Below are 17206 nucleotides of genomic sequence, written 5' to 3' on the forward strand. Positions count from 1 at the left end.
CAAACTGGAAGATTACTCAAGAGCAGAAACACTGGCTCTATGTGAAAACATCAGAGCTGCTAATGAATATAATGGTCAAATCTACACAAAAATTGGGTGACAATGGTACAAACCAGAGCAGTAAAAGGATCAGAACAAGAAAGGTTTTCCTATAGTGGGAATCAATAACATGCACTAATTATCTTATTTGTGCATTTAAATTCTTGAGCACCAGGGCAGGGGTTGGCTAAATGGCAGATCGCTCGCATAGCTTGCAGCACCTTGCGTTTGGCCCAAGCATCGCAAAGAAAAAAAGGGAAAGAACCCGTTAGACACCAGAACTCACACCTTCCTCAGGCCTCAACGCCAGGCTCACTATTTTCGAATCCCTCAACAAAAGCTAAACAGCCAGATTGTGCCAATATCAAAATAAGAAAAGCAAATCCTTATCAACAATGTAACAGATTGAGGAAAAGCATTTTCCGGCTGTGTATCTTATGCCGCTCCTCCTACGTCTGAGGGGAACACAATCATCCTTTTCCCGGCCACTAAGGCCGGTCGAGCCGAACACGGGGCTCCGGGCTCGCCTTGGAGCAACAAGGGCCATGGCTCCTGGCCCGCACCGCGCGGGCTCGCCGTCCGCCCGCCGCGGCTCCCGCCCGCCTACCTGGTCCCGACCCCAGACCGGCCCGCCGCAGCCTCCGCCGCCGAAGGAAGAGAGCGCAATGCTCCGCTCGACGTCTTACCGCAAAATGGCGACACCAAGCGCGAGAACGGCGTCCGAGACTACGAGGCCGGGGGCGGGGCCCGAGGGCAACTGGATGGAGTGGGCGTGGTCGTCTGAAGGGCGTGGCCTGAAGTGTGAGTAGAAGGCGCTGCATTTGATGCTGCCCGTGGGCGTGACCCGCCGGAGTGGGCGGGAGAATGTGTCGTGGGCGTGGTCAGATTCAAGAGGCGGGGCCAAAAGCAGGCACTCAGATTGGGACTCTAGGTGGGAGTGGCCCGCCCAGTGGGGTAAGGTGGGGAGAATTGGAATGCGCCTGTTCAGAAGTGTAGTTGATATTTATAGATTTTGGTTGGGTTCAAGTCTTTACTGTTCTGCAAACTTGAGCAAGTCACCTTTTTGGCTTGATTTCCTCTTCTGAGAAAGAGATGACAGTGGCACCCGCATCTCGTGGGGGTTGTGAGGACTCAGTGAGAAATCCTCAACCTCTCAACATGGTTCTTGGCATACAGCCGAATGCTCAGTTATCATCATTATCCGCTCTGTTGTCCCTTCTTTTATTAGAGAACAATTAGCTCCGTGGTTAAGAGTGTATACTACTTTTCTAGAGGACTTGGATTTGGTGCTCAACACCAAAGTAAGGCAGCTCACAGTTGCCTGTAACTTTAGCTCCAAGGGGATCTGATGCCTTTGACATCCTCAGACACTTCTACAGTTACAGGCAGTTTTAAAGCACCTGATGTAGGTGTCCAGCTACCTTCTAAAACACAACACTGAGCTATATCCCTAGCTGCAGGATAGACTGAGCTCGGCAGTGTTTTTTGTTTTTTTGTTTTGTTTTGTTTTGTTTTTTCGAGACATGGTCTCTCTGTGTAGCCCTGGTTGTCATGGACTCACTTTGCAGACCAGGCTGGCTTTGAACTCACAGTGATCTGACCCGCCTGCCTCTGCCTCCGGGGTGCTGGGATTAAAGGCGTGCTCCATAACCCCTGGCTTCAGCAGTGAATCTTAAATTTAGCAAACATTATAATCTTGTTGAGATAGGATGCTGGTCCTAAGTTCCTGGCTCATGTAGCTAGAGCCAAGTGTGAGTATCAGGGCTTTGAGGTTTGTGGAGGGTGCCCTGTTAGCACTGGGAATCATACTCTGGGGGCTTTGGTCCTCAAGCTCTGTTTCTAAGGGTGGGGAGAGGATGTTGGAGGAGTATAATACATTTGACTCCTGCACATCCTGTTCTACCGAGGTCCGCAAACACAGGAAGGCTTTTGGACTTTTGCTCTGTTCCTATCCCATGCATAAAGTGCCTACATCTGCAGAATAGCTAACCCCCTGCTAGGCAGGTGGTTTCTCACCTGAGTTTGCCCAGAAGTGACTCACTTAGCTTAAGATCCCCTGCGGGGGTGGGGTTAGGGTGGCTGGAAAGATGGGCCAGTGGTTAAGAGCACTGACTGCTGCTCTTCCAGAATACCTGGGTTCAATTCCCGGCACCCACATGAAAAAAACTGGGGGAAAAGCAAACAAACAATTATACACTGTGGGATTTCTTGCACAGTGAGAAAGTCTAAGCAAGTGTTTCTGCTGTCCTGAAACCTTCAAGAATGCCCAGTAGACATTACATTTTGTGGGCACTTAATAAAATATTTCTGATTTTTTTTTTTTTTCCGAGACAGGGTTTTGCTGTGTAGCCTCGGCTTTCCTGGACTCACTTTGTAGACCAGGCAGGGCTCAAACTCACAGGGATCCGTCTGCTTCTGCTTCCCCAGTGCTGGGATTAAAGGCGTGGGCGACCACGCCCAGCTAAAATTTCTGATTTTTGTTCTTGTAGTTTTTTGGAAAAGGTTCATATTTAATGAGAAATAATTATGTCTCAAAATAAGTGAACTTAAATTTATAGTGCTTATACCTTGGGGACATAACTGAGTATTAGGCTGCTGGCCTAGCATGAGCAACCCCAAATAAAATGAAACTTTTTAAAACAGTCATAAATTCTGATCCTGTTGCCAAAAGCACTTTGCCAAATAAAGTGGGGGCTCTTCCAAGAGACTAGTAATGCAGGACTGAATTGTGATTCCCATATGGAGAAGCAGTTGGGCTCTTCATGGCACCAAAGGGCAGCTGGGCCAAATGCAGAGGCTGAAGGAGAAGAGGCTTCCTTTCAGGTCCGGCTTTCTAAAAAGCCAGTGCTGTGGAAGACAATAAACACACACTAACTGGCCAGGATAGGCGGAGTTCAGCTGCACTAACAAGTGAGTCCCAGATTGTTAGTACACAGTGTGGTAGTCAGCTGTCTGTCGCTGTGACCAGAACCTAAAGGAAAAAGGATGCATTCTGGCCCTGGTTCCAGAGATTTCAGTCCATGGTCGCAGGGCTTATGATCAAGTGTTGGGGCCACAGAAAAGCACTAAGAGATGCAGAAATGTTAATCATGCACAGGCCATCTCCTTAGTGGAGGAGATATACATCAAATGCCTGCATTCTATCCAGAAAGCTGGATGTGGAGGAGGTTGTTAATGACCTGCTCATTTCATCCAAATTGCCCAGAATGATTAAGCTTTATTTTGCACTGTAATTGGACTGATTATTGCCTGGAAACCTTTTCCCAAATTGTACTGTTTTAAACATGCTGACAACGAACAGCCCGAAGTCTGATCCAAGTTGACAAGTCAGTCTGTACCAGATTTCTTTTCTTTTTTTTTTATTTTATTAATTTATTCTTGTTACATCTCAATGTTTATCCCATCCCTTGTATCCTCCCATTCTTCCCTCCCCCCCATTTTCCCATTATTCCCCTCCCCTATGATTGTTCCTGAGGGGGATTACCTTCCCCTGTATATGCTCATAGGGTATCAAGTCTCTTCTTGGCAACCTGCTGTCCTTCCTCTGAGTGCCACCAGGTCTCCCCCTCCAGGGGACATGGTCAAATGTGAGGCACCAGAGTACGTGAGAAAGTCATATCCCACTCTCCACTCAACTGTGGAGAATGTTCTGACCGTTGGCTAGATCTGGGTAGGGGCTTAAAGTTTACCACCTGTATTGTCCTTGGCTGGTGCCTTAGTTTGAGCGGGATCCCTGGGCCCAAATCTGCCTATGGTAATGTTCTACTTGTAGGTTTCTAGGACCCTCTGGATCATTCTCCCATGCTTCTCTCATTTAGAGTCCCAATAGGATGTCCTCCCCTCTGTCCCAGTTTCCTGGTAAGTGAAGGCTTTCGTGGGACATGCCCCTTGGGCTAGTATGCAGATATAAGTGAGTATATACCATTTGATTCTTTCTGCTTCTGGGTTAACTCACTCATTATGATCATTTCTAGCTCAATCCATTTATCCACAAATTTCGGGAATTCCTTGTTTTTAATAGCTGAGTAGTATTCCATAGTGTATATGTACCACAAAAAAATATGGAACGCTTCACGAATTTGCGTGTCATCCTTGCGCAGGGGCCATGCTAATCTCTGTATCGTTCCAATTTTAGTATATGTGCCAGGTTTTCAATCTTATCCCTTTTCGGGGTTCACTTCCCTGTACGACACCTGTAGGAACCCCCTAGCTGAAGCAGTATGTCTTGGCTGGAGTACAGGGTGGAACAAAGCGGCTTACTTCATGGTGGCTGGAAAGAGGGAAGGGTTGTACCCAATGGTCCACCGCATAACTTCCCACCTGCCCTCAACAGTCAATTATTGGCCTTCAACATAGGAGCCTTTGGAGGACACTCACATCCAAATCATAACACACATCACTCACACCGGGCATGGTGGCGCACACCTTTAATTCCTGCACTTGGGAGGCAAATCTCTGTGAGTTTGAGGCCAGCCTGGTCTATTAAGTGAGTCCAGGATGGCCAAGGCTACACAGAGAAACCCTGTCTTGAGAAAAAAAAAAATCAGATTGTTTCCTGATTTACCTGACAAAACCCTGTCTTGACTTTTTGATTCCTCACTCAAAGATAATATTCTCACCAGGGCTTTGTAGAGCATGAAAGGGACCTGGAAGGACTGAACAGTCTGCACAGCTGCTGACTCAATGATTTGGAACCCACAAGCAAGCAGCCAAATGCCATCTAGGGCTGGGTGGCTTGCACTGCTCACTGCCAAGTACTGTCCTATAGAAATGCCAGTTAGCACTGCTCACAAAGATAAAGGACGAAGGGAAGCGTATGCTCTGCCACCAGGGTTTTCAAATATTTGAGTCCACAAGCTCATGCCTAATTTGCCCCAATTCAGGTTTCTTTTCCTTGTTCTTAAGAGATTGAGGCAGGCCATCCCTAATCATAGCACTCTTGGTTCCTATGCTGGACTGTAGAACAGCTCCTCTTGTGTGGACCAGTGAGCATTGTACTAAGGAAAGTAAGTCCATTGAATGCTCTCAAACAAAATAATGAAAGTTGGTGTCAGCAGTTTTAAGCAATATTCCCAAGCAGGAGATGCTACTTCACAGGGCCAGCTGGGTAGAGGAGGAAGCGGCAAAGGGATGTGTGGGAAGGGGCAGTATGTGACCCAGGCACGTCAGATCCATGAGTCTGAGGGACCTACTCCATGACTTCTTCTCTTCTGCATTCAACTCAACTTCCTCCTTTTACCCTCGGAGACAGAAGTGTCAACTAACAAGAGCTTCTTCACAAGCTCCCACACCTGGCTGCTATGAGGCCCACAATTCTTCTTAGTAGAGGAAAGGACACATGAGGGAAATAATTATGCTAGGCTCTTCTTCAACAGGTGGCAGTTAAAGAACATCCACACAGCAAAACCCAAAAACCAACTAGCAAGTTCACTGATAATTCTTCTACTTCCATTTGCATGGCTGGTAATTTTGCAGGTTATGAAATGAATACAGTGTGTGTAAACTTGTCTATCTCATTTATGAAATACATGATATGAAATAAAAATACAGAAACGTAAAGCATTTATTTATTATTGCTATAATCAAGGCAAAAATCTCTTTAAACAATTAGCCTTGATAATGGTAGTACAACCAGAACCATTACCCATGAGTTTACAGTGTATTCCCCACTGCTGCGACATCTCTGCTTTATACACACCACCTACAAAACCTTTGTCATACAAGAAGAGCTTCAGGGTTACAGTGCAGTTTTAACACTTGCCTAGTTCCTGACTTCACACCAACCTTAGCCTCTCTGATCCTGTTCATATTGTATTTTTAAAAAGTGGTAGAAGAGGCTAAATCTACTTGGAAAATGAACTGAGATAAACAGGATAATTAGGAGAACATGAAGGAATTCAGTGTAAAAATTACATAAGACATTTTATCACTAATATAAGGAAGGAGTATAGTCTGTTTGTAGGAGCCTGCATGACAGCCACCAAGAGTCTTGAATCCTGCAGCAGGACAAATGATACTGACGACCAAGTTTCCGTCCCACTCACTAAGGAAGCATCTGGCTTGACAAGCCACTGAATATCAACCCAACTATAACCTAAAAACAGTCAGTTTTATTTAACCTTAATATACATTTGTACAGGCAATTTAAAAAAGGCTATTACACAATGATTCAGTAAATTTTAGCTAGTTTGAAGAATGCATGCAGTTACAAATGAGAGGTAGAAACACTGTAGTAAAGACCTAAAAATACAAACATCTTATAAATAAATGTTCAAATTAACTACTGGAATTTCATACAGATAAATAATGTAAAAGTTACATTACTTTGTCCACCAAGTAAATGAAAACCATGTTTTCTCTGTTAATGTTAATCAGCGCACTGGATTAAGTGTGATGACAAAGAGCTTCTGCGCAGCTCTCAGAGTGCAGGTCATTATGTCAGAGGACTGAAGTAAGAGCATCAAAACCGGCAAATGGTTTATTCAAGTATTCAAGCAGGTAAGTAAAAGAAGTCAAATAATATACAACGTAGGAACCATTCTTGGAGAGATGTTGATGTGAACTGTCAGGATTAACACTGAGAAGCACACATTAGTCTCGAGAGAGCTGCCCATTTTTCTAAGGGAAAACAAACCTCATTTCTTACTAATTTCATGTAGAAACTCCACATCACTAACAAGTCTTTATCCACCACTTTGATTTGGCCTTAATTATTAAGAGTATCCTTGATTCATGATAGCTTTCTAATACTGCCCAAAAAAACTTAGCCTTTAATAAACCCAAGGTCACAAGTATCAATGCACATTCTGCATGCACAACAAAAATGCAAACAACCAGCAACTCAGAATACCACTGAGAAGATCGTTGGTGAAGACAGCAGGTAAGAAAAATGCAAAGGTTCACACGAATGCAAGTTCCGACCATTTAAAAGTTCAAGAGAGATTACACATGAATTTTGAAAAGGGCGTACGTATGTAATCAAGTAAAATATTTTAAACAAGTCCATTGTGCCTCAGTTAGTTTTAAATTGCAAAATCCAACACACAGTTATTTTAATAAATTAGTGCAATATAAAAGATTTTGGAAGATTAATGTTATATCCACATTAGATCAAGTTGAAGATTTTACAATTCCTCCAAGAGTCACCCTTTGCTTCTTCTTAAAATTCCTCCTCCTGAGCTGTTTAAAGACGCATGCTCAGATTCAGACAACCTTACCCCAAGCCTTAAATTGTCTGGATGAGCTGCATGCTCGCTTAGCAACACAGACTTTCCCATATTGCTCGGAGAGCTGAGTGAAGCCACTCACTTTGTTTCCTGTTTACTTATCCACAAGAACAACTGTACTTATGACGTTAGTTCTAAGGTACATTTATTTGCCAGGTTCAAACTCGAGCCATGTGGAATACTCTTGCTTTTGTTTCTCTAAAGAAAAAGGAAAGGGGGAGTGACTTCTCCAATAAGGCAGGTTTTCTACAAACATGTAGTAGTTTTGTATTGTTTTTTCCTTCTTAAGTTGCTGCTTGTTCTTTGGTAGTCACCACAATTTCCTGGGAAGGGTGACAGAACCAAGGTGTAATCCCAAATGTATCACCTCATGTCCCATGCTGTCCGCAGACAAGGCTGCTGCTCACACAGCTGCACTGCTACAGCAGAGTGCTGACAGTCTTCTCTCAATACTACATTTATCTAGAAATAAAAATGTAAATTATATTAATAATAAAAACTACCTGTGTTTCCTAACCCAAGGGCAGAGGAACTAAGGGGGAACCACAACCCTCACCACCTCGGTCCCTGCTCTGTCTTTGCCCAGAGTTAACAGCATGGATAAACATTTTCCCAAGAACTCAGATATACCCTGTAGTTTAGTGCTGTAGTGGTCCCTAGGGTGCTGCCCTACTGTGGCTGTTAAGCTGTGGTGTGACCACAAGAGCAGGTCCTCCTCAACACCAGACACTAGAGATACATGTTCACCATCATGGCATCCCATCCATTTATGCTTTGTTAGCGATATAAAATCTGTAGTACATAGGATCTTTATTATAGTCTTTGGTCACTAAGCCAGAAAGTTTAAAAGAGTTCTATTCAGTAGTAAAACAATGTCCTCCTATGTTTCTTTTTTTTTTTTTTTTAAGATGTATGTATGTATTTATTTATTTATTTATTGTGTCTACAGTGTTCTACCTGCATGTAACTCCTGCAGGCCAGAAAAGGGCACCAGATCTCATAATGGATGGTTGTGAGCCACCATGTGGTCACCAGGAATTGAACTCAAGACCTTTGGAAGAGCAGACTGTGCTCTTAACCTCTGAGCCATCTCTCCGGCCCCCTCCTACATTCTGTTTTTTGTTTGTTTGGTTGTTTTTTTTTGTTTTTTTGAGACAGGGTTTCTCTGTTTAGCCCTGGCTGTCCTGGACTCACTTTGTAGACCAGGCTGGCCTTGAACTCACATCATCAGCCTGCCTCTGCCTCCTAGAGTGCTGGGACTAAAGGCGTGCCCACCACGCCCGGCTCCCCTCCTACATTCTTAAACAGGAACCTGACAACAAAACAATGCAATGAAAAAAAAATCCAAAGAATAAAAGCAGTTTACATTTATAGACAGCCACTCTAACCCTTACAGCATAAGGCTGGCACTGTTATCCACATCTTACACACAGTGAGGTCACAGAAAGATCAATTTCCCCAACACAGGGTTTCCCTGTGTAGCCTCGGCGCTCCTGAAACTCGCTTTGTAACCCAGGGTGCCCTCAAACTCACAGAGACCCACCTGCCTCTGCCTCCCTGAGTGCTGGGATTAAAGGCGTGTGCCACCACCGCCCAGCTGGTCCAAGTTTTTAAAAGCCAAGACTCATCTCAGTGACTAATAGGCAGGAGGTTCACACACAGCAGGTATATCCTGGACAGGAGGATGAGTTATGTCCCAGGGAACAGAGGATAACTCAAGATGCTCTCGTGCTACTAAGAATGGAAAATGTGGATGGGGAAAAAGAGGGGCAAGGGGAAACAAACTGTGTTTGAAAAATCCTGGGGCTGGAGAGATGGCTCAGAGGTAAAGAGCATTGGCTGTTCTTCCAAATGTCCTGAGTTCAATTCCCAGCAACTACATGGTGGCTCACCATCTATACTGAGATCTGGTGCCCTTTTCTGACGTGCAGGTATACATGCAGGTAGAACACTGTATACATAATAGAGAAATACATCTTCAAAAAATGAAAAGAAAAAGAAAAATCACATAAAGAGATCTGGAGAGAGGCTCAGCAGTTGAGAGCACTGACTGCTCTTCTAGAGGACCTGGATCCAAGTCCCAGCACCCACACGGCTGCTCACAGCTCTCTGTACCTCCAGATCCAGGGGATCTGACACCTTCTTCCAGCCTCCAAAGCACCAGGCATGCCTGTGGTACACTTAGACACTGATGTAGGCAAAACACCCAAGCACATAAAATACCAATAAAAAATTTAAATGTCATAATGATACCCAATTCTTTTTGGTTTTTTGTTTTTGAAACAGGATTTCTGTGTGTAGCCGAGGCTGTCCTGGAACTCAGAAAGATCTGCCTGCCTCTGCCTCTCAAGTGCTGGGATTAAAGATGTAAACCACCACTGGCCAGATGATACCCAATTCTTTAAAAACTAAACAAAGAAAAAAAAGTATGGCTTTTTATTTCTTAGTTTTCTATTTAATAGTTTTGAACCCAGTTGTGGAAAGTAGGACTGAAGGCACGGAAGCACTACGGTACCCGTGACTTACATTTATGCACATTTTCAGCATCGGTAGGGTCCTGCAGGATCTTACTTAGGCCTTCCAAAAGAAGGGCTGCTTTCTGGTAGCGATAAACAATGTCTTCCGTCTGCTGAAACATCTCGTCCAGGGCTGCAGACTGAACCTGGAGCCAGTCAACAAAACAACAAGATTTGCAACTTCAAGGATATACAGGTCCTATGGACAATGCAGCTTTAAAAAGCACATTAAAATCAATATATTTTATGAAAGGAAGAAAGAATCTATAATATTACAGTTAAATCCAGAATGGATTTAAGTGTAAAATTCTTATTGTCTTACTGTACTATAGGATGACATACCTGCCATCCCTATCAATAGTTTAGAGTAATAGAATACATTTTTGTCGGCTTACATTCCAAAGCTACTTCATAAAACTATCTGTTTTAAGCAGGGTGGTGGCAGCACACATCTTTAATCCCATCACTCAGGAGGTAGAGGCAGGCAGATCTCTGCAAATTGAGGACAGCCTGGTCTACATAGTGAGTTTCAGGAAAGCCAGGGCTACAAAGAAACCCTGTCTTGAAAACTGCCCTTCCACCCGCCAAAACCAAACCAACCAAACAACCAAACAAAAACAAACCCAAAAAACAAACCCCAAAAAACTCCTATTTTAGTAGCTATCAGGTATAGCCAAGGGTATAGCAAAAGCACAACTGCAATTTATTTAAATGGGAGAGATCTATTATATTGAAGAAGTTTATATTTGTTTTATATATATATATATAACAAATTTATATAAAAATACAAATTTATATAAAATAACAAATTTTCTCCATTTAAATACTTAATAACCCAGTTATATATTCCTCAGAGCCATTTTCCCCTAGTGAATAGATTTTTAAAAATCTAATACTAAAGTTAAACAAATGGAAAAGTAGCTTTTCCTCTGTGCCTATACTTCAAAGAAGTCAGTAAGTTGAGTTCAATCACTTAAACTTTTGTGGATTAACAAAGCACTATTTTGCCTTTAATCCCAGCACTCGGGAGGCAGAGGCAGGCGGATCGCTGTGAGTTCAAGGCCAGCCTGGTCTACAAAGTGAGGCCAGGATGGCCAAGGCTACACAGAGAAACCCTGTCTCGAAAAAAAAAAAAACAAAAAAAAAAAAACAAAACCAAACCAAAACAAACAAACAAACAAACAAAAAAACAAAAACAAAAAACAAAAAACAAAAAAACAAAAACAAAAAAAAAACCCCAAAAAAACCCAAAGCACTATTTTTAAAAAAGTTTTACAGAGCCAAAATTCTTAAATGGCAGAAAAATGTTAATTTAACTTTTAGGTAAAAACTATAAAAGGATGAAAACATACCCTTGTAAATGAAGTTTAAAAGGAAACAAAATTTGTCAAATATAACAACTGGGATTATAAACTATAGTAAGTTTATTAAATAAGCTATATTAAGTGCTCCTATTACTGCCTTAGGCAATCACAACCCTTGGGACTTGAGAAAGGGTAGGATGTAAACTCTTAAAGGACAGACCATTTCACGTAGGTGTTCAACTCCAAAGACACTCAGAGAGAAATACTGTGGTGTTTTACAATACTTGAAAAGGTTTACCATTTCCACAGCACAGTTATAGATGAGTTTCTCTGCAGTCACACTATTGATTTCATCAATAAATCTCTGTTTATCGGAGAAGAAGCGATTCAGCTTTTCTGTAAGTTTCTTGCACATGGTAATGCAGAATTTATATCGTTCATTCAGAGTTTTAACAACTGAAACAAAGTTGAAATTGGAATTATTTTTAATTTTCTTCCAGAAATAACACAGTGACATGTGTACCTTTCCTGCTGTTGGAAAGTGACACCTGATAGTCACTGAAGGAAAAAACTAACAGTCAGGCTCTATGGTCTGTCACGAAAAGACAGATCCCGCGCACTTCTGACTTCTCTCTTTGTTAAGTAAACAATCAGAAACGAGACTGAGGCACACACCTGTAATCCCAGCACTCAGGAGGCAGAGGCAGGCAGATCTCTGAGTTCAAGGCCAGCCCGGTCTACAGAGCAAGGACAATCAGGGCTATACAGAGAAACCCTGTCTCAAAAAACAAACAAAGATCAGCAGAGACTGACTTGGTGGGACAGAAGGTATATGACACGGAGGCCTTGGAGCCACACACTACCACATTTGCTCTGGTACCTTGTTTCACAGCTGTCGATGGGCTCAGCTTCCCAGACTTGATCTGAGCTTTGGCTAGATGCAGGGAAGCTGCCAGCAGCTGTGCTGCTTTCATGTATAACACCAGCTGCTCCACCCGCCTGCAAAGGAAGGCAGGAGCAGAGAGTTACCCGGGGACGGACCACAAGACTCAGCATGCTAATATCAGGCTACCACCCAAACACACAAGATTTTCTTATGAATCCTGGCAGGTCCCAATTTATTAAGTCTCCTGCCTTAGCATCCCAAGTGCTGGGTGTGGAATACACCTGCCTCCTTCTTGACTTTTCAATATACATCTAACTCCTGAAAGGAGAAGAATTAGTATGGAGAAAGATGTGAACTTCAACTATTAACGGAAGACTGAAACAAAAATCTGTATGGCCTCTTAGCCACCAAACACCTTCAGTGGTGAATGCAGAGGAGGATGATGTTAAGGTGGCACAACAGCTCTTGGCTGACACCCCACACAGTGGGGCGTGAAAGAGCCTGGAGAGAGCGGCAGGAGCACCTACCCCCAGTCCTTGCTCAGCTGGCTGATCTGGTCCACAACTACACTCTCTTGAATCTGGTACAAGGACACAGCAGACGTGCACAGCTCAGGGTTCCCACCCCTCACTGCTGTCAGGTCCAACACACACTCAGTAAACATTAACATCACGTTCAGATGGCGCAAGGTGTCTGTGTGTTCTCGCTGCAAAGGAAAGTGATTTATAACCTTTTAGATTAAGGACTTAATTGTATTATATATACAAAGTTTCCCTGTATTATGAATGTTGGATTTATCAAAGAAAACCAATGCTTTTAAACTTCAGAGAGCTGTTAGAAAATAAATGCAAATCAAACCAAATATTATATGTGGGTATGTCTGCTTCTATTCTAGCACCCACATAAGTAGGCTATGAACAGAGATCTTTGTGCCTTTACCAGAAAAATAAAACCAAAACCTGAATAATTGAATCAACCGGTGTAAAATAAATCGACAAAATAGTCATCAGGATTATAAGGGTAGGGCTGGAAAGATGGCTCAGTGGTTAAGAACACTGGCTGCTCTTGCAGAGAACAGGGGTTCAGTTCCCAGAACCCCCATGGGATCTGATGCCCTCTGCTGACCCCATGGACAACAGGCAGACATGTAGTACATAACACTGGCAAGCATTCATATACATTAAATAATTTTTTGTTGTTGTTTCTCTGTGTAGCCTTGGCTGTCCTAGACTCACTTTGTAGACCAGGCTGGCCTCGAACTCACAGCGATCCGCCTGCCTCTGCCTCCCGAGTGCTGGGATTAAAGGTGAGTGCTGCCAACGTCCTGCCTTAAGCTTTTCTTTTTCTTTTTGTAAATTTGAGAGAGGGTCTTGCTATGTGTCCAGGCTACAGCCTGTGTCCTACCCTTGTGCTTCACTCTCTGAAACAGGGAATTACAGCTGTTGCCGCCAAGTGCTACACTTCTCTATAGTTCAGTGAGCTTACTGATAGAGTTTCAAAGCTGGGTTGGGTGCTAGTTAAGGGTGATTCACAAAGTAACATATATATATGTATATATATATATATATATATATTATACACATACATACATATAGACACATTATATGTGTAAATACCTACACACACATATAAAGAGTGATTCACAATAAAGCTCTGATTTTCTGTAACATACAGTTATTGGTAAGAACATGGAGAGACACCCTACAGGATGTCCTTTCAAAACAAGTGCTCTAAAATTTTCTTTCTAGTTATAAATTAACTTTAAAATATCAAATTATACTAACATTTCTGTGGTGAGAATTTTTTTGATTTCTTTGAAAAATACACAGGAATGTTATAAGAATATTTTTCATTTTAATCCCAGGTGCGGGGATATAGGAGACTGTAATTTGCCTCGTGCTCTAGCAGGGCTGTGGTTTTGATAGATGCAGATAGTATCTGTGAGTGTGTGACATTTGGAATTATGGAAATATTTCAGAGAATATATAAATGCTAGAGCCCTGATATGTTGTGGCTGGTTGCGGTTTATCTCCCTAGCCTTCCAAGTTTCTCTGACACAAGGAGAATAAAGCATTTATATTTCTAACTGTCTCTCAGCTCTGTGACAGCATATCCAGACTATATTCACCAACATCGAGAGAGTGTTATCCTTCAGTTGGGAGTGAGGACTTGAGAAGTTTAACTCCAAAATCATAGCACAACCTCTGGCTCTAGATGTGTGCTCAGCACGGGGCAGATGTCATACAGTGTGTTTTTTTCCTGTAGAAGTGGATCCATGGAGGAAAAGTACTGATTTATGAGTGTTAAGCATCTAGTCTGCTTAAGCAGGGACATTTCTGTGTGAATGACTAACCTGGCTTATTGGAACTCTTATTATTGGCATAGGGTCTTAGTGTGTAGCACAGGTTGACCTCAAATTCAAAATCCTCCTGCCTTGGTGTCCAAGTGCTAAAATTATAGGTATGTGTCACCATGTTGGCATAATTATTTTCTATTTTATAATTTAATATTTTAATTAATTCTTTGGGAATTTCATACAATGTATTTTTATTGTAATAACCACCTAGTCCTCCCCCTAACTCCTCCCAGATCCACTCCCATCTCCTAACCTCCCAATCTTCATGTCCACTTTTGTTTTCCCTCCCCCACTGTGTGACCCACTTCAGTGCCAGCAGCCTACAGGCACAGAGGCCGGGCAATGGTTAGGAGCCACAGTTTGCTCTAATATTCCTGTTTATTTCTCAGTTGTCTGAGTGAAGTTGAGGCGTAGAGACATGTAGGCAATGACATAGAAAAAAGAAGAGAGAGATAGTTTCATAATTTTAAACTTTAGTTTAGTTATTTAATTGCAGACACTCCTGTCAGTACAACTCTGTGGAGGTCCCCACAGGCATTCCCTAGCCTAACTGTCACAGAGTCCCTGTGGATGACATGTAACGACAGATGAGGAAACTGGGTATGGTGCAGTTCAGTCACTTGTTACATGGCAAATGTCAGAACATTTGAGCCAACTGAAAGTTTACAATATTAAATTAGAAGAAATTTGGCTTACAATGCAGTATAAAAATTCAAAATACAAGCTGGGCCTGGCGGCACACGCCTTTAATCCCAGCACTCGGGAGGCAGAGGCAGGCAGATGACTGTGAGTTTGAGGCCAGCCTGTTCTACAAAGCAAGTCCAGGACAGCCAAGGCTACACAGAGAAACCCGGTCTTGAAAAACCAAAAACCAAACCAAAACAAAACAAAAACCAAAAAACTTACCATATGCCCAATTTTTGCTATCTATATGTCTCTGGGTGCAGATCATCCTTTGGAGCTACAGACACTACATCCTTAAAGAAAACTGACTCTCCTTTCCCAGAAACCAAACTGTCCATATACTGCATTGTTTTTAAATCTATGTTTAGATAGACTATTCTTACATAGTAATGAGAATACTGAGGATAACAAAAGTTACCTTTCTAGAAAAAAAATTTTAATCCTATAAATAGAGTTGGGTATAGGTGGTGCACAACTGTAATCCCAGCACTGGTGAATTTAGGGCCAGCATCCAGGGTTATATAGTAAGACCTTGTCTCAGATGAACAAACAAAAATAGGAATTTGAAATTTCAGAAATACTTGATGTAGTCTTTTCTTTCATCATGGCTAGAAAACTCACAAGAGATCAACAATATATTCCCATGTCCCTGTGATCTCCTCACCTCCATCAGTGTCTCCTCTGGTAGCTCAGGAGCTTCAAAGGGGATGAGCCCCTCTAGGCTGGGTGGTGAAGCACCATAAGGCACATATCTTAGGCTGGGAGCTGCCTCGGCTCCTGGAGGGGAAGAGCTCAGCCCTGGCCCAGGTGGGGAGCCAACACACACTCGGCCACTTGCAGAGCACAGGGAGCCTCCTGAGCTGCTGGACCCCACTGCAAAGAAACAATGCACGTAGCACATATCCACAGCCGGTCAGAAGGGCTCTCACACTGCCGTCTCTCATTTACCCTACATACCCTATTGAAGTGACAGAGACTCCTCATTCTATATGATTATACAAACACGTTCTTTTTATAGACATACATACATATATATATATATAAATAAAACAATCATCATTTCCAGTTTTCCCACATTCCATTTAGAAAAATGTACATAGCACACAATTTACACAATATTTCTTTCTCCTTAATGATCCATATACTTGATAAGTATAAATATGCAACTGACACACAGTAGCTCGCTAATTTTATATATACAATGCATTTCTGGAATAATTTAAATTGCTGATTTTTTATATTAAAAACTACTACTATCATTTTTCTTAAGTGATTTCTATGTGATAAGTGTGTCAAAGCAGTAATGGAATTTTCAAAGTGCAAACTTTATAAACAATTTTTGTTGTTTTTCTGAGAAAGGATCTTTCTATGTAGACCCTGCTGTTCTGGAATTCTATAGATCTTAGAACTCAAGAGCCCTGCCTTCCTCTGCTTCCCAAGTGCTGGGATTTAAGGTGTGTACCACTACACTTACTTTTATATTACACTTCTTCTCGAGAATAGTCACTTAACTTTCTCAAGAAGCATTAGGTACGCATACTAAACTACATTAGTCTGGGCCTCATTTTTTTTTTTTTTTTAAATGCTGACACAGCTGGGCCCTGATGGCAAATATCTTTAATTCCAGTAACTGGGAGGCAGAAGGAGGTGGATCTATGTGCGCTCAAAACCAGTCTGGTCTACCCAGTCAGATCTGGTGCCCCCCCCCCCCCCCCCCCCCCGCTCCTCCTCCAAAAAAGGGAAGAGGAGGAAGTATTAAAATGGTAGTTTATTATTTAAGATTTATAATGACTCAGATTAGCAGCTTATTTATACGACAAGAATCTAGAGGACACTGAACACAGCACTTATAATTAAGACACATGATCAGTTCATATCCACTCTGTGTGCACGTGAGTGCAGGTGCCCGTAGAGGCCAGAGGAACTGGGTCGGCTGGGACTGAGGTTACAGACAGATGTGAGTGACCCTGTGGATGCTGGGAATTAAACTTGGGTCCTTTGGAAGAATAGGCAGTAGAAGAATAGGAGGACGGAGCCAGCTTTCCAGTCTCAATCAAATACTTCCTTAATTTTTGGTTATTAGTAAACAACTAAGACAGTACTGATGATTTAAAAAATAGATAGGATTCAGTATAGACGCTGGTTCCTGATGCACAAAAGTAAAATAAAATTTAAGAGATATCTGGTGGCATATG

The 17206-nt window shown here is 42.4% G+C and overlaps 2 protein-coding genes and 2 pseudogenes across 3 annotated transcripts in view; all 4 read right to left on the minus strand.

Annotated features, from left to right (window-relative positions):
- Positions 1-704, minus strand: part of Prpsap2 (phosphoribosyl pyrophosphate synthetase associated protein 2) — a 41824-nt gene extending 41120 nt beyond the window's left edge. Inside the window, exon 1 of the mRNA XM_051167209.1 lies at positions 647-704. The gene's annotated coding sequence lies outside the window, so the exon portion shown is untranslated. The remainder of the gene's footprint in view (positions 1-646) is intronic.
- Positions 705-4094: 3390 nt separating this feature from the next.
- On the minus strand, positions 4095-4194 carry LOC127208892 (uncharacterized; annotated as a pseudogene).
- Positions 4195-5584: 1390 nt separating this feature from the next.
- Positions 5585-17206, minus strand: part of Ulk2 (unc-51 like autophagy activating kinase 2) — an 84540-nt gene continuing 72918 nt past the window's right edge. For both annotated transcript variants that reach the window (XM_051168200.1, XM_051168199.1), the window contains 6 exons: positions 15676-15884; positions 12499-12677; positions 11966-12084; positions 11384-11541; positions 9792-9927; positions 5585-7727 (listed from right to left, as the gene is read on the minus strand). In XM_051168200.1, the coding sequence (XP_051024157.1) occupies positions 7669-7727; positions 9792-9927; positions 11384-11541; positions 11966-12084; positions 12499-12677; positions 15676-15884 (860 nt within the window). In that variant the 3' untranslated portion in view covers positions 5585-7668. The remainder of the gene's footprint in view (positions 7728-9791; positions 9928-11383; positions 11542-11965; positions 12085-12498; positions 12678-15675; positions 15885-17206) is intronic.
- On the minus strand, positions 14618-14709 carry LOC127208849 (uncharacterized; annotated as a pseudogene).

The sequence above is a fragment of the Acomys russatus genome, chromosome 25 (genome assembly GCF_903995435.1).
Source record: "Acomys russatus chromosome 25, mAcoRus1.1, whole genome shotgun sequence".
Classification (NCBI taxonomy): domain Eukaryota; kingdom Metazoa; phylum Chordata; class Mammalia; order Rodentia; family Muridae; genus Acomys; species Acomys russatus.